This window comes from Engraulis encrasicolus, chromosome 9 (assembly GCF_034702125.1).
Source record: "Engraulis encrasicolus isolate BLACKSEA-1 chromosome 9, IST_EnEncr_1.0, whole genome shotgun sequence".
Classification (NCBI taxonomy): domain Eukaryota; kingdom Metazoa; phylum Chordata; class Actinopteri; order Clupeiformes; family Engraulidae; genus Engraulis; species Engraulis encrasicolus.
The window spans coordinates 5,208,171-5,230,670 of NC_085865.1; the positions used below are offsets into that span (position 1 = coordinate 5,208,171).

Sequence of the window (22,500 nt, forward strand, 5' to 3'; positions counted from 1 at the left end):
GCCGACTTATTTACGCAATCGACGTAATCGATTACGTTGAATAGTCGGGACAGCCCTATAGCACAGTATACAGCAAATTTTGTACGGTGCTATGAGGTTAGAAAAATGAAACGTGAGTTTAGAGGGGATGAGGATCAGGGGCGTAGTAGCAATTTGAGGGCCTTCTTTACAATCAGCTCCAGTGGAACCCCCAGACATATATAGCAACTAGTGTTGCACCGATACCGATACCAGTATCGGTAGATCTGCACTAAAATGGTGGTATCAGTATCGGCGAGTACCAGCAAATAGGGCACCGATACCATGTACAGGTGCTTGTATGACACTTAAACAGCCTTGAAATTAGTTATTTCATAGAGTTATTTAAAAAGTATAACAAGTTTTGCTGGATTCACTTTGTATTAGTCTTTTTCCTGTTTCACAAAGGTAGGCAGCAACCTGACAAAGCCATGCAATGATTTTACATCCAAGTAGTATGCACTACAGCCCTTCATATATATACATTTCAAATAGGGTGGTATTGGGTATGGTATCGGTATCTCCCGCTACTGCACAGTCAAGTATTGGGTATCGGTATCGGGGCCAAAAAATGGTGTCGGTGCAACACTGATAGCTACATAAATCGGACTATGTGTGGACCCCCATATACAGTACATGGGGTCCGTCCTGGTGACTTGGTCACACTTGACCCGAAAGGGAGTTTTTCCTCACCCCTGATGCCACCAGGGGCCGCATCTGAGCGCCCAATCTCTGTGTGACTATCTATGACTTATGCTAGGCCCAGCCACTATGGACCTTACGCATCTAAGAATCCTGGTCCTAACCTACGTTGACCTTATGACTCTACAATCTCTATCTATCTCTCCTTCCTCTGCCTTCCTGCTATTTCTGCCTCTCCTCTATACCTCTCCTTTTAAATCCATCTCTAACTATGATGTTTTCCCATTTGTTAAGCACTTTGAGTTACATGCCTTGTTTGATACAGTGCTATACAAATACAATTATTATTAAATTATTATTATTATTGGCGACGCCATCCATGTACTCACACACACACACACACACACACACACACACACACACACACACACACACACACACACACACACACACACACACACACACACACACACACACACACACACACACACACACACACACACACCTCCCCCTCCCTCACACACACACACACACACACACACACACACACACACATAGCCTCGCGATGCCATCCTCTGTACTCCACCCATAGATTTTGGCTCCGCACATCGTCTGGCAAAAGCCTAGAACTCGGTTCTCTCAGTGTTTAGCCAATCAGCAAACAGTTGAGAGTGGTGACGTAGAGCTCTGTTACTGATTGGTCAAGGTAACTATATTCACACTTTCGTTTTGTTATTTGTATGCTTTTGCGACGCTATAACGTAACAGGTATGCTAATAAAGTACAATATGGGTTTTCATTTGAGTTTGGAACTTCAATTACTTTAAATTATAGAGTAAGATCAGTCCATCTCCCATCGTCCACGGAGACGGATTCCTCATGGCTTTTGCCAGACTGATTGACGGAGTCAACAGTCGGCTATTCGCCCAAGCTGATATCACAGTAAATTCTGCAGTGTTCATGTAACACTTAGAGAGTTGATTTGACATCATTTGGACTTAAATGAGCTCTTTAAGTGTTCAATTAACACCACAAAATTGACTGTGATAGAGGCAGGCTATTGGACCATTCTTGTCACATGCGTTTGTGTCAACTGTCAAGCATCTGTAGATGATCTTGTCACCATGAATCATACCCCACCCATACACCCATACCCACTCCTCGGGACTAGCCACGAATCAGACATACACTCATACATATACACACACACACACACACACACACACACACACACACACACACACACACACACACACACACACACACACACACACACACACACACACACACACACACACACACACACACACACACCCACGCACACACAAACTCTCTGTCACTCACTTTCTATCTCTATCTCTCTCTCGCTCGAGTATGAACAGTCTCTCTCTCTCTCTGCCTTTCTCTCTCTCTCTCTCTCACACACACACACACACACACACACACACACACACACACACACACACACCACACACACACCACACACACACACCCACGCACACACAAACTCTCTGTCACTCACTTTCTATCTCTATCTCTCTCTCGCTCGAGTATGAACAGTCTCTCTCTCTCTCTCTCTGCCTTTCTCTCTCTCTCTCTCACACACACACACACACACACACACACACACACACACACACACACACACACACACACACACACACACACACACGCACGCACGCACGCACGCACGCACGCACGCACACACACACACACACACACACACACACACACACACACACACACACACACACACACACACACACACACACACACACACACACACACACACACACACAGACTTGGCACCGGTGGGATGGAGGTTTAGAAACCCTCATTGGTAATCCACTGGTTATTTACTTCTGAGCAAAGTAGCCCCTGCAGACCCCTGCCAGGGTAATCCTCCAGAACCCTCTCTCTCTCACACACACACGCACGCATGCACGCACGCACGCACACACACACAGATACAGAGCAAGCGCGTAAAAGCGCGCACACACGTACAAGCGCAGACACACGTACAAGCGCACACACACACGCAGGGCACGCACTCACTCTCTCTCTCTTTCACTCTTTCTCTATCTCTCTGTCTCTCACACACACACACACACACACACACACACACACACACACACACACACACACACACACACACACACACACACACACACACACACACACACACACACACACACACACACACACACACACACTCCTTATAGACCCCAGTCAGAGTAATCCAAATGGAACCTGCTGGGGGCCAGCCAGCACACACAACGCAACCGCACTGCAAGGGCCGCCTACGCGAGGGGAGGAGGAGGAGACACACACACACACACACACACACACACACACACACACACACACACACACACACACACACACACACACACACTGCAAGAGCCGCCTACGTGAGGGAAGGAAGGACATTTGGGTTGGAAGGGGTGGAGGAGGTGACACAAACATACACCTGACACAACCAAACATACACACACCTGACTCACCCAACACACACACACACACCTGACTCCTGACTGAGGGAGGTTGTACCATGAGGAATGGTGGGGTGGGGGTGTTGTACCATGAGGTATGGGGGGGTGGGGGTGTTGTACCATGAGGTATGGTGGGGTGGGGGTGTTGTACCATGAGGTATGGGGGGGTGGGGGGTGTTGTACCATGAGGAGTAACAGGGCGAAAACAATGGCGGCGAAAACAAGTGACAGAGAATGGCTGGAGGGTGCAGCGAGCACGATACGAGCGATGGAAGAGTACGAGCCACGACAAAGTATGGCCATTAAAAGCATTCCCATTGGCTGTGGCGGCCGTCGCCGAACCGCATCATGGCTCATTTGCATAATATTCGCTCAAGTCCAACTATAAACTGTCACCCAAGTCGTTCAAATTGCCCTTTATTCGCCCGGGCAACTCTACTCCCCTTCCCTACAGAGGAGAGGAGAGGAGAGGAGAGGAGAGGAGAAGAGGCATGCTGGAGTGTGCATTGGAAGAGGAAGAGGAAGAGGAAGAGGAGGAGGAAGGGTGCTGTGAAGGGGAGGAATAGCTGCTGTAGGGGATGAGAAGAGAACGAGGCATTGGAGGCACGGTGTGTGTGTGTGTGGGTTGTTAAGGGTGCATTGGTGGAGGAAGAGGAAGAGGAAGAGGAAGAGGAGGAGGAAGGGTGTTGTGAAGGGGAGGAATAGCTGCTGTAGGGGATGAGAGGAGGAGGAGGAGGAAGCATTGGGGTGGGGGGGGGTGTATCACAGGGGAGAGGAGAAGAGGAGCTGTGAGTGTGTGTGTGTGTGTGTGCGTTGGGGGGGGGGGGGGGGGGGGGGGGGGGGGGGGGGGGGGGTCCAATGGGAGAGGAGGATGAAGAGCGGGGAAGGGGGGTAGAGTGCACCAGTGAAAACAGAAAGCGGCATCACAAAGCCCAATTAGGTCAGGACATGGCAGAGCAAAGCCCGCTCTGGAGGGGGGAGAAAAATGTCTGATTGCAGACAGGTGTTCATTGGTAAAACTTCAAGAGCACCTTGGTATCACGACACCAACACGTGGGTAATAGATGCAAAAATAATACATATGCCATGTCTTTTTTTAAACTTAAAAAAATACGGCAAAGGGAGCATTTGGGCATTTCCTCTAGCTTATGGTCCTTTCAGAAAGGACAGCCCAAATCCGTGTTGGACGGAGAAAAGTTGTGGATGACCTATGCTCCTTTGGGATCGATGGGCCTAAGTACTTTTTAAAAGTAAGTCTAGCTTCTGGGCTTGTGACACTGTCAGGGGCGCATCTTGCCACCAGGCAAGGCAGGCAGCTGCTTGGGGCCCCCAAGTCCCTAGAAAGTGAATAACAGCCCACACTTTACCACTTTAGTGGCAATTTTGGTTCAAATGTTCATTCTTTTGCATTTTTCGCTCGGGGCCCCACCTGACCCTAGAATCGCCTCTGGACACTGTTACTTCTCTGGAGGGTGAAGCGAATTGTCCGAGTGCAGACAGCTGTTCATTAGTAAGCCTTCAAGAGCACCTTGGTATCGCGACACCAACATCTGCACCTTTTCACCAACTTTCTGTGTTTTAAGTTAACATCCCTATACTACCTTGTACATAGAATAATAAATAGCCAGCATATGCCAAGTCTTTTTTATTTCTTATAAAAAAAAGTCAAATGCATAATTTGGACTTTTTTCACATATTTTTCACTTCACAATGGCATGAATATTACTAAAACGCATTCCATTGTCAAGTTAATGCCATCTTTTTTTTAAACTAATAAAAATATGCCAAAGGAACCATTTAGGCATTGTTCATGCTGCTTTCACAACACTTCATGTTTTTACTCCCCTTCATACGCAAAAAAATAAGTAATTTACATGCCACGTCTTTTTTTAACTTCTAAAAATAACCCAAATTAATCACTTGTACATTTTCCATACATTTTTCACTTCACAATGCCATGGATATTAATTAGATGCATGCCGTTTTCATGTTTAACGATCATAAACAAATCTAAATGCGCAAAACATTATTGACAATTCTCATTATTGACAGTTCTCATTATTGATAGTTACTTTAAGTCCTTAAAAAATAAGTTGTTGAATGTTATATGCTTTATGTTATATGCTTTACTTTGCTGTTCTTTGCTCGTAACCGACCTGCTGTGTTAGGTTGTTTTTTTTCCCTTGAGCTGTTCCCACCAGGTAGGCTGAAGGTGTGACTCACCACCTGATTGCAACCTGGGGCGAGTTGGAGGGGGGGTTCCAAACAGGTGCGTGCTTGCCTGTAGAGCATGACACGGGAGTGGATTTTCACTCCTGTCCCATCCCGGTCCCAGAAAAAAAATCCCATCCCGGACTGGAGTAAAAGAAACAAATCCCATGCCATCCACTCCTGAAAAGAATGTCTCCCAATCCTGCCCACTCCCACTCAAAATCAACCTCAATCCCGTTTTGTCAAAAAATTGGGCTTTTTTGGTTTGTTTTGTAAAGAAAAAATAAGCGGCATTCCCACTCACGTTCATTTTTATTCCCGCTCCTGCCCGCTCCCATTCATTTTTATTCCCGTTCCTGCCCGCTCCCATTCATCTTTAAAATTTTGACTCCCATCCCGTGGGAATCCCGCAGGACCCTCGGGACCCATGGAAATTCCTGAAAAATGTCATCCTACTTGCCTGATTGCCCCACACTGTTTGACCTTAAAGCCCCTGTAGACGTGCATGGGAACCCCCACTGTTGAAAACCCCCTCCAGGTCTACATGGGATACCACACAAACTGCTCCCTCCCGTCTCTTCCTCTAGCTCAAGGGCTTGTGACACAAGGCTCCACGTCATTGTGATGTTCAAAGTGTTTATCGTATATCTTGCAAAAGCACAATTTGAAGGTTCTTATCTCATTCGCATTTGGGATGTTGAATGGGGAAGAGTGCTACAAAAGTTGCTGTTCCTAAGTTAGGAGCAGGGAACAGTTTGCTATAGTATAAAATAACTATTGTATTCTCCATGCAGACAGGGCAACACTGTGGTAAGAAGTGACAAGCAAGAGGAAAGCTGCAAAAAAATGAAATCTTAGCAAGCTTATTTTTCTAGTTTCAAGTAAAAATATCTAATCAATCTTATTTTAATTAAAAATCACCCAAAAAGTAGTCTTTTTAACTCGAATTTAGAACTAGAAACAAGACTATTTATAGGCCTACTTGTTTTTGAGAGTTTGTCCATGGGGCAACATATTTTCACTTGGTGATATTTTTATACTTGTTGTAAGCAATACTTGCTTGAAATGAGTAAAGTAATCTAATCAAGTAAAAATATATTGCCCCATGGACAAATGTTCGAAAACAAGTATATATAGTCTCATTTCTAGTTCTAAATTTGAGTTAAAAAGACTAGTTATTGGGTGATTTTTACTTAAAATAAGCTTGACTAGATGTTTTTACTTGAATCTAGAAAAATAAGCTTGCTAAGATTTCATTTTTTGCAGTGCAGGAGGAACTCGCCTGGCTCTCACTGCATCCATACTCTCCCCTACCAGTTAGCAGACTGTCCATTTCAGCACCTGTTGATATGTTGGTTTCCTTTTAGGAAACAAAGAAAGTTGGCGTCTGCGCCTTAACTTAGGATCGCTTGTAGCTTGGTGCGACTGCTCACCAAAAATAGTGATACTAGGACAGTCAAAAAGATGAGGCGCACACAAGGCTTGCAGGTTCAAAAAGTGTATTGTGTCCGACAAATTAACAAAAGAAGTCAACGGAAAATATCTGGAGATACAAACGTTTCGGATCTAGTCCATTATCAATGTTTCCTTTTAGTACACAACTTGGAGCATACCTTTCATTACATTACATTTAAGCTGACGCCTTTACCCAAAGCGGCTCACAGATGTTGCAAAGTATTGGTTACAGTCCCTGGGGATAGGTGCCTTGCACAAGGTCACTTCAGCCAAGGAGGTGGGAGGGAATTGATAAGGGTTGTGATTGAACCTGCAGCTCTGTGATCTACAGTCCAATTCCCTAATCATGGGTGCATTCCAATATGCGACCTTGCCTCCTCCACTTGTGCTTGTGGCCTCGCCCCGCCTCCTGGCCCCTCCTCCGTGGAGAAAACAATAAAGTCTCCCAGCTGTCAGCCTAGCCACAATAAATTTTGGGGGACTGTTTTTCATTCACAATCCCAATTGCAAATGAGAAAAACACTTTACGATTGAGCTTTTGCAAGATATTGAAATATAATGCTGTTGTCAGTGATGTCATCATAACGTATTACTTCCTGGTACGAGGCCACAAGCACAAGTGGAGGAGGCAAGGTTGCATATTGGAACGCACTCATGACACCACCACTGTCCCTTTCAGAATGAAACGGACACACACATTTGGGAAATGCACTGGCACACTCGCATGCCTTTATATAACCCTTTATACCGATCACACAGCTCACTTTACTACATTTATTGGATTGAGTCAAAGCATTACAGTATAATGGTTATATGCCCTTGTGCCAAACAAGTGTAACAATAAGCTTGAGTCTTGTTTATGTCTAAGCACATCACGACTGTGCTGTAGAACCAGAGTGTATTCTCAGCAGCTATCATATCACTTATCCCTCTTCTCTCCTGGCACTGTCTGCCACATAGCGTCAGTTGCAACACCGTGAGGCAATTCACTCCAGAAGCAGAAAACCAAAAAGCTATAAGCACCACCATAGGTGTGCACAGATAGGAAGGAGATGGTGCTAAAGCACCTGCCCCTTTGCCTTACTGGACAAAAAGTGCCCTTTTTGAACATTCTTTTTTTTGTCACAATGTACTGTGTTTCATATTGTCATTATCATGTATAAATGTTTGATGATCAAAAGCGTGTGACTATAATGCCCCTATATAATGTATAGCCAGAGAGAGTAGAGAGAGAGAGGTTCCATTGGCCCATTGTTTCCGGGTTCTATTATTGTGGGGGAAATCCCCCTTTAGGCAGACCTAGACAGACCTGAGGACTGTTCTATTCAATGCTAGGAACATTATGACACGCCCCTTTAGGCAGACTGGAACCTGGTCATGTTAGGTGCCCATAGAAACCTATTATGTTTGCATATCTCTATACTTACTGTGTACCTAAAGAATCTCTGGTATAGCTTCTATTGCCTAGTAAGGCAGCCAGAAGCTCCACATGCCCCCCCCCCCCTTCCTTGAGCACCTGCCCCCCCAAAATGTCTGTGCACGCCACTGAGCACCACTTCCTGCTCTCGTAGCACCAGGGCCGCTGACAGCTTTGGCTGGGCCCGGGAGGAGGTCAACTGAAAGGCCCCCCCACCCAGTACATCCAATCAGAGGTGCATCTTGCCACCAGGCAAGGCAGGCAGCCGGTTGGGGCCCCCAAGCCCCTAGATAGTGAATAACAGCCCATACTGTGCTACAGTAGTGGTGATTTTGGTTCAAATGTTCATTCTTTTGCATTTTCGCTTGGGGCCCCACCTGACCCTAGAATCGCCTATGATTGTAATGAGGACCCGATTGTGGGCCCCATCTGTCCCATGGGCCCAGGATAGCTGACCTCTTTGTCCCCCACCCACTCCCATCTGCTTTCCTGAGCAGCGCACGTGTGTGTGTGGTAGTATCGCCACCCGAGTGCATATTCTCAGCTCTCGTATCACTTATCCCTGATGTTTTGTGACACCGTCTGCCACGTGGCGGTTGTCGCACCTTCGCAAGGCAGATTGCCACATGAATTTTAAAGCGACGCAGCTTAATCCCGGCTCCCATGTTCCGACAGGATTGGTTTTGCGCGAAATCGTGGCGGCTCTGTAATGCTAAGCTGTCTGACTTCCGTTAGCGCAGCGCCTGGGGAGGTGCCCTGCTAAATATCACATCACATTTGAATAATGTTGGTGCGGAATTACAATTTTACAATGTTCACTCCGGGATCCCAGGTCTTTGTTTTAAATCCCTGGGCTCAGGTGGGGGGTTTTTTTCTCCTCTCTTTGACTTTTTTTTCCACACGCAGACCCAGAGGGTAGGTGGGAAATTCAGATTCTCACTCTGGTTAAACATTCTGTGGATTCATATTTGGAGTTAAAAGTTGAGATGTGAACTTGGTTGTGCCTGCAATTTTAATGTATCATTATAATATATAAAAGCTGTCTTGGTTTCATTTGATCAAACTTACACAAAAACAGATACTCTTGGTATAAATATGTCTGTGGTATTGTATTCCAAACTGAAATGAAACTAAGGGGAAGTAGTTTTTTTTTAAATCAACAATTGGCCAATTAGAGAGGGGGTTGAGAGAGAGAGAGAGAGAGAGAGAGAGAGAGAGAGAGAGAGAGAGAGAGAGAGAGAGAGAGAGAGAGAGGCGACACAAGGGGGGTTGATTTACAGTAATATCCCTTATTAAGTCATTGTCATCAGTTTAGATCATGAGATGTCACTACCAAGGCCAATCAAATATGAAATGAAACCCCCATATGCCCTTTTACATCACCGCCCTAACCCCTACCAGCCCGGATAGAGAGACAGATAGAGCAAGACACGCAGGAAGATAGACAGACAGACATGGAGGGAATAAAGAGATAGAGGGAGAGAAAGAGACACGAAATAGATCCCGGACAAGAAAGGGAGAAAAGAGAGAGAGAGAGAGGGGTGGGGGGTGGGGGTGGGGTGCGGTGACAAAAGGAAAGGCAGAGACAGTCAGATATATATCGTCTCCCCAACCCTTACCCACCGCGAAAGACAGAGAGACAGACAGAGCAAGACACACAGGAATGTAGACTGAGCGAATAAAGATACCAAAAATATGACAGCGCTCTCAGTATAGAAAATAGTCTAATTTTCTTGACACTTACCCAGGGGAGACATCTCTGACACGCCAGCGGTGTAGGGCCCGCTAGGGAACCTGGGCTCATTATCGTTGATGTCCTGCACCTTCACCACAAACTCGGACTCGGGTTCGACAGGGCGATGCGACACGCTGTCCACCGCCTGGGCTCTGAGCGTGTAGTACGCCTGCACCTGTGGGGGATGGCAGGGGTGTAAATACTAGAGATGTACAGGATCCAAGATCCGGTTCCGGATCCGGCAGGATAATAGGGTTTTTCAGACTATCCGGATCCGGCAGGATCTTAAGCAGTGGATCCGGTATCCGGCAGTTACCTTAAAAAATGAGGATCTGGGGCATCTCTACTTTTTACGTAGCCTAGGCTTTTCAGTCAGTCTTTCACAACCCCAATCGCTGCATGGAGTGAAAGCCCTTTGGAAGCGGCCAGTGCAGGCAGTGTGGCAGTAAGCCAATGAGTCTAAAAAATAGTTTGCGCCAACGTAATAAAAAGGGCCCACGTGTGCCCTATGTGTTTGGCTATGTTGGCTATGTGTTTCAACCCTTTCGTAGGATCCGGTATGCGGTTCCGGATCCGGCAGGATCTTAAGCAGTGGATCTGGTATCCGGCAGGATCCTAAAAATCAGGATCTGGTGCATCTCTAGTAAATAATAATCAATATGTGTCGATGAATCGATACCACGGCCGACGGTCGAATCGCTAGCCCCTGCCCAACGCCCTAGCTCCATAACATAATAGAAGTGGAAAAGTAGTTGGGAAAAAAAATCTAATTGAATCAAATCGTATTGTATCGTGGGGCGTTCTTAAGTATCAAGAATAATCGAATCGCTGCCTTAAAAAATCGATAGTAGCACCGGTAATAGAAGTTGGTCTCGTAACAGTAATGTAATGTAATGCAATGTGATGTAATAATGCAGCTCTCGGTCCAGGCTCTCAGTGGCATCGATGTATTAGTCTGCTAGTCTAGCCAGAGTGTAATGTAATGTAATAGTAATGTAGTAAAGTGCAGTGTGATGTAGTGCACCTCTCGATTCAGGCGCTTGGTCTGTTAATCTAGCTACAATGTAATGTAATGTAATGTAATGTAATACAATGTAGTACAGTGCAGTGTGATGTAATATAATGTAATGTAATATAATGTAATTTGGTACAGTGCAGTATGATATACTGTAATGTAGTACAGTGCATTGTGATGTAATATAATGTAATGTAATATAATGTAATTTGGTACAGTGCAGTATGATATACTGTAATGTAGTACAGTGCATTGTGATGTAATATAATGTAATGTAATATAATGTAATTTGGTACAGTGCAGTATGATATACTGTAATGTAGTACAGTGCATTGTGATGTAATATAATGTAATGTAATATAATGTAATTTGGTACAGTGCAGTATGATATACTGTAATGTAGTACAGTGCAGTGTGATGTACACCTCTCGGTCCAGGCGCTTGGTGGCGTGGATGTCCCCGGTGTTCTCGTCGATGGTGAAGATGGAGGAGGCTCCTTCTCCCGTCAGGACGTACTTCACATTCCCCTCGCCGTTGTCCATGTCCGAGTGGAGCTGAGAGAGCAGAGAATGCAGTGCACGCACATCAGTGACACAGCAGTAGTCAGGGTTGCCAGATGGGGCTGATGATTGCCAGCCCAAAAAATGCTCAAAACCCGCCTGGAAGAACTAAATCCCACCCAATTCTATTGATTTCTATGGCCAAAAATTGGGCGTTTTTTTTCATGTTAAATGCCATTTTTACCCGCAGACGGCCATCCTAAGCAGCCCAATTGGGTGGAAAACCGCCCAATCTGGCATCACTGGCAGTAGTAGCAGTGATTCTAGTAGTATTGTAGGTTCCAAACGCGTACCGCCTGCCCAATCCGTTCCCTTATGACTTTCACGTTTTAAATGTTTATTTTGCAGCCGCCAGAACATTAACACAAAGAGAGATGTTATATATTTATATTATACCTTTACTTTATATCGTTGTTTTACATCAAATGCCGTTGGTCACTGTAAATAACGTAATATTGTGTTCTGAATAGTTAGTTGGTTAGCTGACAAGTTGCTGACCTTATTTAGCGTTTCTGTGACGGTTCTGTATTATTATAAAACAGACAGTTTAAAACGCAAACTTCCTCCTGCAAAATAAACACTTAAAATGACAAAGTAAAAAAAAATACGGAACCGATCAGGCAATTTCTCTTTCGTATACGTCATACTGCGCATGTGCAGTGTGCAAAGGGAACGGATCGGGCAGGCGGAACCCGTTGGGCACGACAAGTATTATAGAGATATGCCAACGTAATAGGTTGCTATGGGCACCTAACGTGACCAGGTTCCGGTCTGCCTAAAGGGGCGTGTCATAATACTCCTGGAATGAATAGGACAGTCCATAGGTCTGCCTAAAGGGGGATTCCCCTCCCCTCCCCCTTAGGGGACACTAGAACCCGGAAACAATGGGCCAACAGAACCTCTCTCTTATCCTCTGGTAGTAGTAGTAGAACTTTATTGTCCCCATGGGGCAATTGTGTTTGTAGTATAACCGCTGGCACCAGCAGAGGCGATTCTAGGGTCAGGTGGGGCCCCAAGCGAAAATGCAAAAGAATGAACATTTGAACCAAAATTGCCACTACCGGGGGGGGCGGGGGGGCGGACAGGGGTCAGTTGTCCCGGGTCCAGGGAGAAAGGGGGCCCAGAATATGGCCTCTTCCATTACATAGTATGTAATGGATGGGGGGCCCTTTCAGATGACTTTGTCCCGCCAAAGCTGTCAGCTGTCCTGCACACGCTACTGTACACCCCAAGGCTGGAAGACTCCTGGTTAACACTTAACACCAAGGCTGGAAGACTCCTGGTTAACACCTAACACCTCGTTTAGTGCAGGTGCTGGACAAAACAAAATAACTGACGGAAATGTTAAATGTCCACAACACTGTTAATGCTCCCAGTTGTTTATTAATAGAAAATAATGACTAAGGTCCGAAACATTGACTCATGCCATGAAACAACTGGGAGCATTAACAGTGTTGCGGACATTTACCATTTCATTGAGTGGAGTTGAGGACATGGGCAGACACAAACAGAATACATCATGATCCTGAAATGAGTCTCTAAAGGGTGCTATGGCTCAATGAGCTAATGCACTGTCCCATGTGTGAGGAACTAGGGAACGCCCCATGGGGACCCAGGTTCGAATCTGGCCTGGGTCATTTCCCAAGCCTGCCCCGTCTCTCTTTCTTTCCATTTTTTCCCTGTCTCTTTTCTAACTGTACTATCTGAAATAAAGGCGCAAAAGGCTCATAAAATATCAAATACATGAATAAATAAATACAATTGGTCTGATTTTATCCTTGAGGGGGTAGAGAGAGACAAAGACAGAGAAGGAGAATGAGAGAGTGGAGAAGGTAAAGGTAGTCTTTTGCTTTGAGCTACCGCACTCGTTCTGTTCCCTTCCCACGCAAGGTTGCAAAACTGATGAGAAACTGGGGCACCAAAAACCCCCATATTCCCACACATTTCACCCAGTGTCTTTGTCTTGTAAACATCTGATGAATATTTTACTATAACAAAAACAGTTTGAATGAGTTGATTTAAAAGTAATTTAAAATATGATGTCTCCACTAAACCCAACAGGACGGTGTACAACAAAAACACAAAGACAATATAAGGGTTAACCAATTGTGTTTATCTGCCTTCGCAATGCAATTCTCTTTTCTGATTGGCTGATGGGGTGACCAATAATCCTGTGGAATATGTCAAGCGTTTCGGACATGTTTAAGTTGGACGCGCATGGAATCTTTGCTTGGAATGACGATGGTATCTAAGGGATAACAGTGTAGGAATCATGCACATGATCTATGGAAAATGAAATAACCATACCGTCTGCATTCCAAACGAATATTCTGAGCGCGTCCAACTTAAACGCTTAATGCATCCGATAAAGTCTATCTTGCTCACTAGAATTTGGTGCAGTTGGCATAATACAGTTGGCAACTACAATGGTACCCTACCCTAACAGCAGATAAGCGTGGTAACGACCCTCAAGTTCAACTGATTCCACAACGTTTATGCTGCACACATCGCCACAGTTCTAAGCCCCCACCTCACCATTAACTTCATGGAACCGGTCACTTCGTCGGCGCTATCCCTTACATATTAACAGCAGGTGAGAGAGTCTGACAAGAAACCTGTGAATGATGTGGTGAAGTTACTGGGTTTACATAGGTTGTTTGTATTTACTTGAACTGTAATTTTATGTCCATGCATGCTTGGGCGTACTCAGAGAGGCAAAGATCAGAGACGCACAGTGATTGACGCACAGCATTGACAGTGATTGTCAGTTTGTATACAAACATCCTCCATGCCCACAGCAAACCTGTGATGTTTACCTTTAAGGAAAGCTTTGAGATGTCTTTTCAAAAGCACATTTCTCAAAATTCACATTTGCATACTGTCAACACTTGGCAGGTTGCATTTAATCAATTGAAAAGAAAAGCAGAGGTGGCTAGCCCTGTTATTATGTGATGTATAATTTTATGTTATTTTATCTTACTTTATTTTATTTCATTTGTTTGTTTCATCATACCACATTTAGTCTGTCAATTTACATCTTATAATAGGGACAATCTTGGCATTACAAGGGGTCCCTACGAAGGGTCCCTAAAAAAAACACTAAATGAAGCTTGTAGAAAGGGACCCACATGTGGTTTGCGTGCATAAAGGCCTTTATGACTTAGTATTGACTGTGACTACCGGTATGTATTTTACCTTCCATTTACACTTACGACTGTACGAAGCTTGGATGTTATCTCGCAAAATATGAAAGAAAACACAATGCAATGTGTTATTTTTTTTATCGGTGAGCAGTGTATTACTGCTGCTGCTGTTTGTTCTCGGAGTTTCAGGCTTGCTCATCCCATGGGGCGGCACTATGTACAAAGTGTTGAAATCAACAAAACAAAAAGGCAGTCAGTGTGTCTGCACCCCGAAGCCGACTGCAGTCGAGGCACAGCGCAGGTCTTCACTCACCCACTAAAACAGACAAATGGATTTTGAATCCCCCAAGAGGTGGGATTAGTTTTGGGCTTTTTCGTTACCCATGGCAGAATACTGTAGGCCTACTATTGAACAATATGCTGTAAATTTCCTCTTACACTCTATCCTCTTCTATATCTATTTTTTTCATTCGAGTCATATTAAAGCTGGAAAAGCATGGCATGTCTTATTTAAGCAATATCTTGAATTGAAAAAGGCAGCATGAGTTTGTTCCTTCAATTCATCTGTTTATTCATATTATATACTATTGGGTTTCTCAGTTGTGTACTACATATGATGCCAACATTTTGAACCATGACGACATACCCTGTTGCAAATAAAGTCAAATTAAAATAAAACTGGCACAATACTAGTGTGGTCTTTTATGAAGCGACTACAAATTACCACCACAGATTGAAAGTTCATTAATAGCTGCAAGCAAACTGTCTGAACTTGTTCACTGCAATAATACTGGTCATACCAATGCAATCGTAGTGCAATGATGGAACAAGTGAAAACATATTTTAAGTGGACTAAGGAAATTACAAAGTGCAACACAAAATACACACACATATACAGAGAGAGAGAGAGAGAGGGAGAGAGAGAGGGAGAGGGAGAGGGAGGGAGAGAGAGGGAGAGAAGGGGGGGGGTAGGTGAGTGTCACAACACATTTGGAGTATCTGGCTTAATAATGATAATACTAAATACCCCTCATTAAATTAAATTGAACTTCAATATAAAAAATCACAGACGCAACACTCTTGCCTTGACCCAGACCCAGGCGTCAGGTGCTGTTGCGTCAGCACAGCCCAGAGCTGTCAGGTGCGAGGCCGGGTAGGGGCAGGCCTGTCAGAGCCCATGCTGGATTACCCCATCACAGTTAAGGTAAAACAAAAAAAAAGAAGTCTAATGGTCCACAGGGCACAGGCTAGAGGCAGGTAGCAAAGACATTACAGTACAGTACAGCACACTCTCTTTATTAACTCCCATCCCGCAAAGCTAATATTAGCCAAGTCATCATTAGGCTTGGATGTGGTGGACTGTTGGAGATAGAGAGGTGTTAGTTACAGGAGAATACTCCTTTTGCTTGCTTCAGCATGTATCTACAAGCTGATCGAAAGTTGTGGGCGTACTGTATGAAAGAGATAGGAAAGAGCAGAGGCACTCTGAGATTTGAGGAAACAAGGCCGACAGGCGGACAACAGATGCGTCCCTCTATGCCAGTTCCAACTATGCAATTTTTCCCCCCCAAACGCCCCCCTGGCCTCCTCCTAACCTGTCAACGCCCCCCTGAGGATGTACTTTTTGTTAATTGGTCATCATGGACACTCCAAATAATGTGGCAGGCAGCAAAATGGCGAGACATGGCTTTATTTTTTGCAGTTTAGGCTATAATAAGCTTATCATTCTTGGATTTGGAAAAGAACCATATGATTTCAAATTTCACATAGATGAAGTAGGCTACATTACAAATGACCAGACATTTATTAGTATCAACCTTTAGTATCACGCCATTTCAGCATCATGTGCATGTGGGAAAGAATCTAAACATCGACAAATAATCAATAAATAAAATCGTTTGGGTGAATCATGCGCTTATGGGTTCACCATTTAGGTGAATTATGCGCTTATTTTTCAAAACCAGCTTCACCGTCAAGGCACAAAGCAGTGAGCTCCCGTACCAGAGTTTACCAAATTCACACGACTACAAAGTAATTATGAAAGGCGTTCTGTCCTGTGCTCTCTCTGAGCGCAACGAAAATCACCTGTGGGGTACAAGCCCGCCAACGAAAGAACCTCCCTGTAGGCTACGAGTAGGCTAACACACCGTATGTCAAATGGCCCAGCTGTCTACTTGTAGTTCGAGCACCATGCTCCAGTGCGCAGCGCAAACTGACTACTGAAAAGGCAGAAGTAAACTCGCTGGGAATATTAAAAGGGAGGCTCGTAGGCTACACACAGACCTCTGAACCCGAGTTTGTGGACTGGAGAAAAGCGGAGGAAAATGTGAATGTTATGAAAGAAAAAAAAAAAGCTAACCAAATGCTACAGGTCCACGTTTAAAGGAAGAGCTGCACTGCGGGTCAACTAATTACAGTTCCATGTCGTGGAGCGTTATGCAATGCAAACGCCCCTCTATCCACGCACAAAGGAAAATGTGAATGTTTTGAAAGGAGAAAAGCTATAACCAAATGTTACAGGTCGACGTTTAGAGGAAGAGCTGTATGCGCTGCGGGTCGCCTGTCAACTAATTACGGTTCCATGTCGTGGAGCGCAATGCAAACGCCTCTCTATCCGAGCACAAACATCTGTGTCAAAAACTGCCTGCCGACTTCTAAATCGTTCATTTCCGCGAGTTTCTGACGAACCAAAATAAAGTTGCCTCCCATTGTCCAAACTCAAAACAATGGCGAAAATTGAATGCCCCCCTCAGTTGTCTCACAATGCGATCAGCCGTCTTGCCTGTTTGGTAATACGCTCTGGCTTGCACGCATTCGCTCCTGTCCAAAATGGCAACTCTGCCGCCTTGTGGCCACAGTAAGGAACAATTGAAGGAATGCGTTTCAGACGGACGGACGGACGGACAGACAGACCCTCTTAAAGAGATGCTGGGACGCATCTAAAAATACAGCATATAAAAACGTTTCCAATGTAACATAGGAAATCTATTACAAAATGCATGGGCCCTGCGCATTGCGTCCATATTGGCCTTCATCAGGGCATAGATAAAGGCTTTGATTTTTTTTTCACAAATCTCGGAATGCTTCTGGTCTTTCCTATCGCTTTTGGATTTTCAATTCAGTTGTAACATTATCTGCAGTCGAGGATGACAAGGCAAAAGGCAAAAGTTATACAGCAGGAGAACAACAGATAGGCCTACAACCACCGGATTTAAGAGTCTATTGAGATCAGAAAGCGCAGCCCAAAAACCATGAACAGGGATGAGGGGGCATACTTGCTCTCCCCACACCTGGGCCACCATCCTAAGTGGACAACTGTAACAGCAGATGTGACCAACCTGTCATTATAGACATCAGCTGATTTTAAAGCACGTCACATATCAACATCCCAGTGACCTTCTGATGGAAAGTCATCGGAAGTCGAAAGTCGACGGAAGTCATACCGTCGAAACATGTCAGATAGAAGATGAAACTTTTCCATGTCTGAAGTAAAAGAAAACCTTAAGAGTGATTATCTGCAGTCTTCTGAGCGCTGCAAGCCCCTTTGTATCCTCTTAATACTTTATGAAAGCTTTTGTATAGAGTTTACCCCAAAAAGTGTCAACATGTCCTTGCAACAAATAATGAGCATCTAATTACCACCCCTTTCAACCTCTGAATACTTTAGTGGAGACGCCGGTTATGTCTATGATGTAAACAGGGATGTGTATTTAGAGGTTTCCCCCTAGTTCATGTCAACATCTTGTGTCAAAAACTGACATAATCATCAAATTCGGGATCCTGCCTGCAGTGCATGTAAACAACTTGTGCAACAACATGAGGCAGGGCAGACAGCGTTGCCAGATGTGTCTGACCAATCCCGCCCAAAAGGTTCTCAAAAAACGCCAAAATGCGCTAAATTCCGCCCAAATTCACCAAATTACATTAACTTCTATGGGCCCAAAACGGCTGAAAAAAAACAAAAATCGCCAAATGGCCAATTTTCCCCGTTTTTACTCGCAGACGCTCATCCCAAGTCGCCCAATCTGGCAACACTGAGGGCAGAGTGGCAGCCGCATAATGCCTGATTACATATTCTGGACCCATAAATAATTAAAAGAAAAGTCGCTGCTGACTGATGCATGCAGATGCGGAGTGTCAAGTCGCAGTCACATCCTATTATGCGGCCAATTACGGTACAGTATTACCCATTTCGATTTCGGGGACAAACACCATTGGACGATGCAAAACAGGGTTGACCTATCAGGTTTGACCTATTCGCCCTTCTCCTCCGGGGCATGAATCCGTCTTGTTGATTTATTGAAATGTACATGATTCAGTTTTCTGACCCACACCGAAGCAAAGGTAGGACACGTATGAACAGATACAGGTACAGACAGGCAGACTAACACAGAGACAGCCAAGCAGGTAGCAAAGCAAGCAGACAGACAGACAGACAGTTAGCAAAACAAGCAGGCAGACAGACAGACAGACAGGTAGAAAAACAAGCAGACAGACAGACAGACAGATGGAGAGACAGGTAACAAAACAAGCAGACAGACCGACAGACAGGCAGCAGGTAGCAAAACAAGCAGACAGACAGACAGGCAGTTAGCAAAACAAGCAGACAGACAGACAGACAAACAGACAGGTAGAAAAACAAGCAGACAGACAGACAGACAGACAGGTAGAAAAATAAGAAGACAGACAGACAGACAGATGGAGAGGCAGGCAGGTAACAAAACAAGCAGACAGACCGACAGACAGGCAGCAGGTAGCAAAACAAGCAGACAGACAGACAGGCAGTCAGCAAAACAAGCAGACAGACAGACAAAGCGACAGACAGGCAGCAAGCAAAACAAGTAGCTAACCAGTAGTCTAAGTGTTTATTTAAGACTCAGATACAGACACACAATGCGGACACACAGACAGACATCCAGCCAGAGATAAGACAGGAGGACAAATAGATAGAAAAACAGATAGAAAGACAGACAGACAGACAGACAAGTAGGCAGACAGACTGGCAAATAGGAGACAGAGAGACTAGCAAACAGCAGGGAGACAGACAAGAATTTCTTTGTCTGTTTTTTGACTTGTAAATGGCTTGTGCATCTCCCTGCCCTGCCCCTACAGTGGGAAAGCGGTGCTTAGAGATCTCGCAGACACAGCGAAGCAGACAAGACAAAGACATAGAGATACACAAAGGGAAGTAGACACGATTAGAAGAAAAACAGACAGACAGGCAGACAGACAGACAGGCAGGCAGACAGACAGGCAGACAGGCAGGCAGACAGACAGGCAGGCAGACAGACAGACGGACAGACGTGTTAGGATTTCCATGTGTTTTGTCCATTGGGCTTCAACTGTATGTCTATGTCACTGCAGGGCTGAAAAGGCTGTGTGCTACCTACCTACCTATCTACTGAGGCTCAGACACCTCATTGTGTGTCTAAAGTGGCCGGCCCGGAGAGGGGATATTAGACTAATATAGTAGTCTGGACCAGGAGCTGTTTCCACAGCCAGTCATCCAGCCCCCGCCAGCTAGCCCTGCACACGGTAGCTTCTTACTGCAGACGGGGTCGCCGACGAGCCCATTTACTATTTGCAGAAACACACATCATAACAACAGTCATACTGTAACCATTACAACTTTGGTGACAGTAGGGTGATAACATAGGCTCTGCGCTAAGGGGTTAAGCCACCAGCCAGGCCAGCCAGACCTGCATAAGCCACCAGTCAGCCGTGAATAAGACGTGAACGAGCCAACTGCAGCCCCAGCCCCAGCCAGAATGGATCAGCCGGGAACACTTAATAACACTTCATAATTACCCTTATTATGACACTTAAAATGTTTTATTAACACTGAGCAATACGTAACTGATTATTAACAAAACTCTTAGAAATGTGTAAATGAGTAAGTACCGGTATTACTGCAATAGCACAGTAAAAACACTGTAGCAGTAGCAGTCCTGGAAATGTGACAGCTGAATTAAAAGCAGAAGAGATGAAACCACAGGATGTATAAGTGTTTGGCTGGCAATGCACATTCAGCTCATCCAGTTGATTTAAAAATAATAATAATAATAACAGCTTAATAAAGCTTGATCAGGGTCTATTATTATAAAGTGTAACGGATAAGCCCTCTACTACCCCCGTGTAACTGAAGTGTTCCTGCGCAGTCCGCAACTCTGGGCTCGAACCCGCCACCTCCTAGTCAATGTTCCAGTTCAGGCATTGGAGGCACAGCACGTTACCGCTGAGCTAAAGGACCAGTTCGATAGCTCAGTGCTACCGATACAGCATGAGGCCTCGAGAGGGAGGTTTTACTAACATCCCACGCCTCAAGTTGAGTTAAGTCGTGAGTTGAGTTAACTTAAGCCTGGCTCAAACTACACGATTGTCGGCCCGATTCTCGGCTGAAAACCCCCCTTACGACAATCGCTGGAACGTTACCCCCCAGGACCATCACAAGCGATTGTCGGGAAAGATTTCCTCGTCGTGAGCGACATTCTAAGATAGAACTTTGGCAGCTCAAAGAGTCGCCGATCGCAAATCGTAGAAATCAAACACTGTTTGATATTTGCAACTGGAAATAGAACGTCGGGCATTGTCTCGGTGGCTGCGAGCAGCGACAAGATTGACAATTGCGATTCTCTTATAGTGTGCGGTGCACCCCGACCCCAAAATCGCACACCCAATCGCTAGTCGTGTAGTTTGAGCCTGGCTTTACAAACTTAAGGTTGCGTAGCAACTAACTTTTTAAGTTTAACGTTTTAAGTTTAACTGGCTTGCAATGTTTTACAGTGTGTATCTTTGCAGGAAGAGAGAAGTGCCGGACACTCTTGAGTTAAATAAACAAGTTTTTAATGTGACAACGTTTCTGCCTGTCGGCCTTCCTCAGGACAGGAGTGTGCGGCACTTCTCTCTTCCTGCAAGTGTATTTACTGGTTGCCAGCACCTCTGTTTCTGGTGTGCGTTTTGCACCTCCACTCATTACAGCAGAGATTCTTTAAGTAGAGATATGCCAACATAATAGGTTTCTATGGGCACCTAACGTGACCAGGTTCCGGTCTGCCTAAAGGGGCGTGTCATAATGCTCCTAGAATGAATAGAACAGTCCTTAGGTCTGCCTAGGTCTGCCTAAAGGGGGATTTCCCCCCCCCCCTTGCAATAATAGAACCAGGAAACAATGGGCCAATGGAACCTCTCTCTCTCTCTCTACTCTCTCTGATTACAGTGTGTATCTGCCTGTTTGCAAGACAGTACAGCAGTGGCAGCATGTTGAAACAGCTGGTCACGCCGTTCCCACCGGCACCCTCTCATGTGGTCCAGCGATGTGTGTAAATGTCATGCAACAAACAACATTTTGCACATCATTACATTAGGAACCTACATTTGGTATGCACAGTAAAATGAAAAAACTGGTTAACCCATTAAGACACAGCGTTATCATTTTGCTGTTACCAGAATGGCAATGACCAAGTCGCAGTGCATTACTAAAGGCCCTGTGTTATGCCATAGTATTGTAGTACTATGGTAGCATGGTAACTTTTCAATGACTATTACAGCGTGCCACTGGAGGTATGGCGTGCATTAAGGTTAAGACTACATCTGTGCCGCTCCAAGTTTCTTCTTTATAGACACAATATTTGTGACTTTACTGTTCACTGCTATTGATTTTACTATTTACCATGCTTAGTTCTTACATAAAAATGCCTAAACAGTGCATAGGTCTATATGCCACAGCAGAGCTTGTGTGACAGTACAAAATTTGGATTGCTAGGATTTTTTGAGAGCATGGTGCATTTGTACAGCGCAGCGCTTGGTTAAAAA

The 22,500-nt window shown here is 44.9% G+C and overlaps 1 protein-coding gene across 1 annotated transcript in view; it reads right to left on the minus strand.

Moving 5' to 3' along the window:
* The window catches only part of LOC134456086 (cadherin-7-like), a 187,338-nt gene that overhangs the window by 138,766 nt on the left and 26,072 nt on the right, over positions 1-22,500 (minus strand). Inside the window, exons 5-6 of the mRNA XM_063207519.1 lie at positions 11,411-11,539; positions 9,980-10,145 (exon numbers count right to left, since the gene is read on the minus strand). Of these exons, the coding sequence (XP_063063589.1) occupies positions 9,980-10,145; positions 11,411-11,539 (295 nt within the window). The remainder of the gene's footprint in view (positions 1-9,979; positions 10,146-11,410; positions 11,540-22,500) is intronic.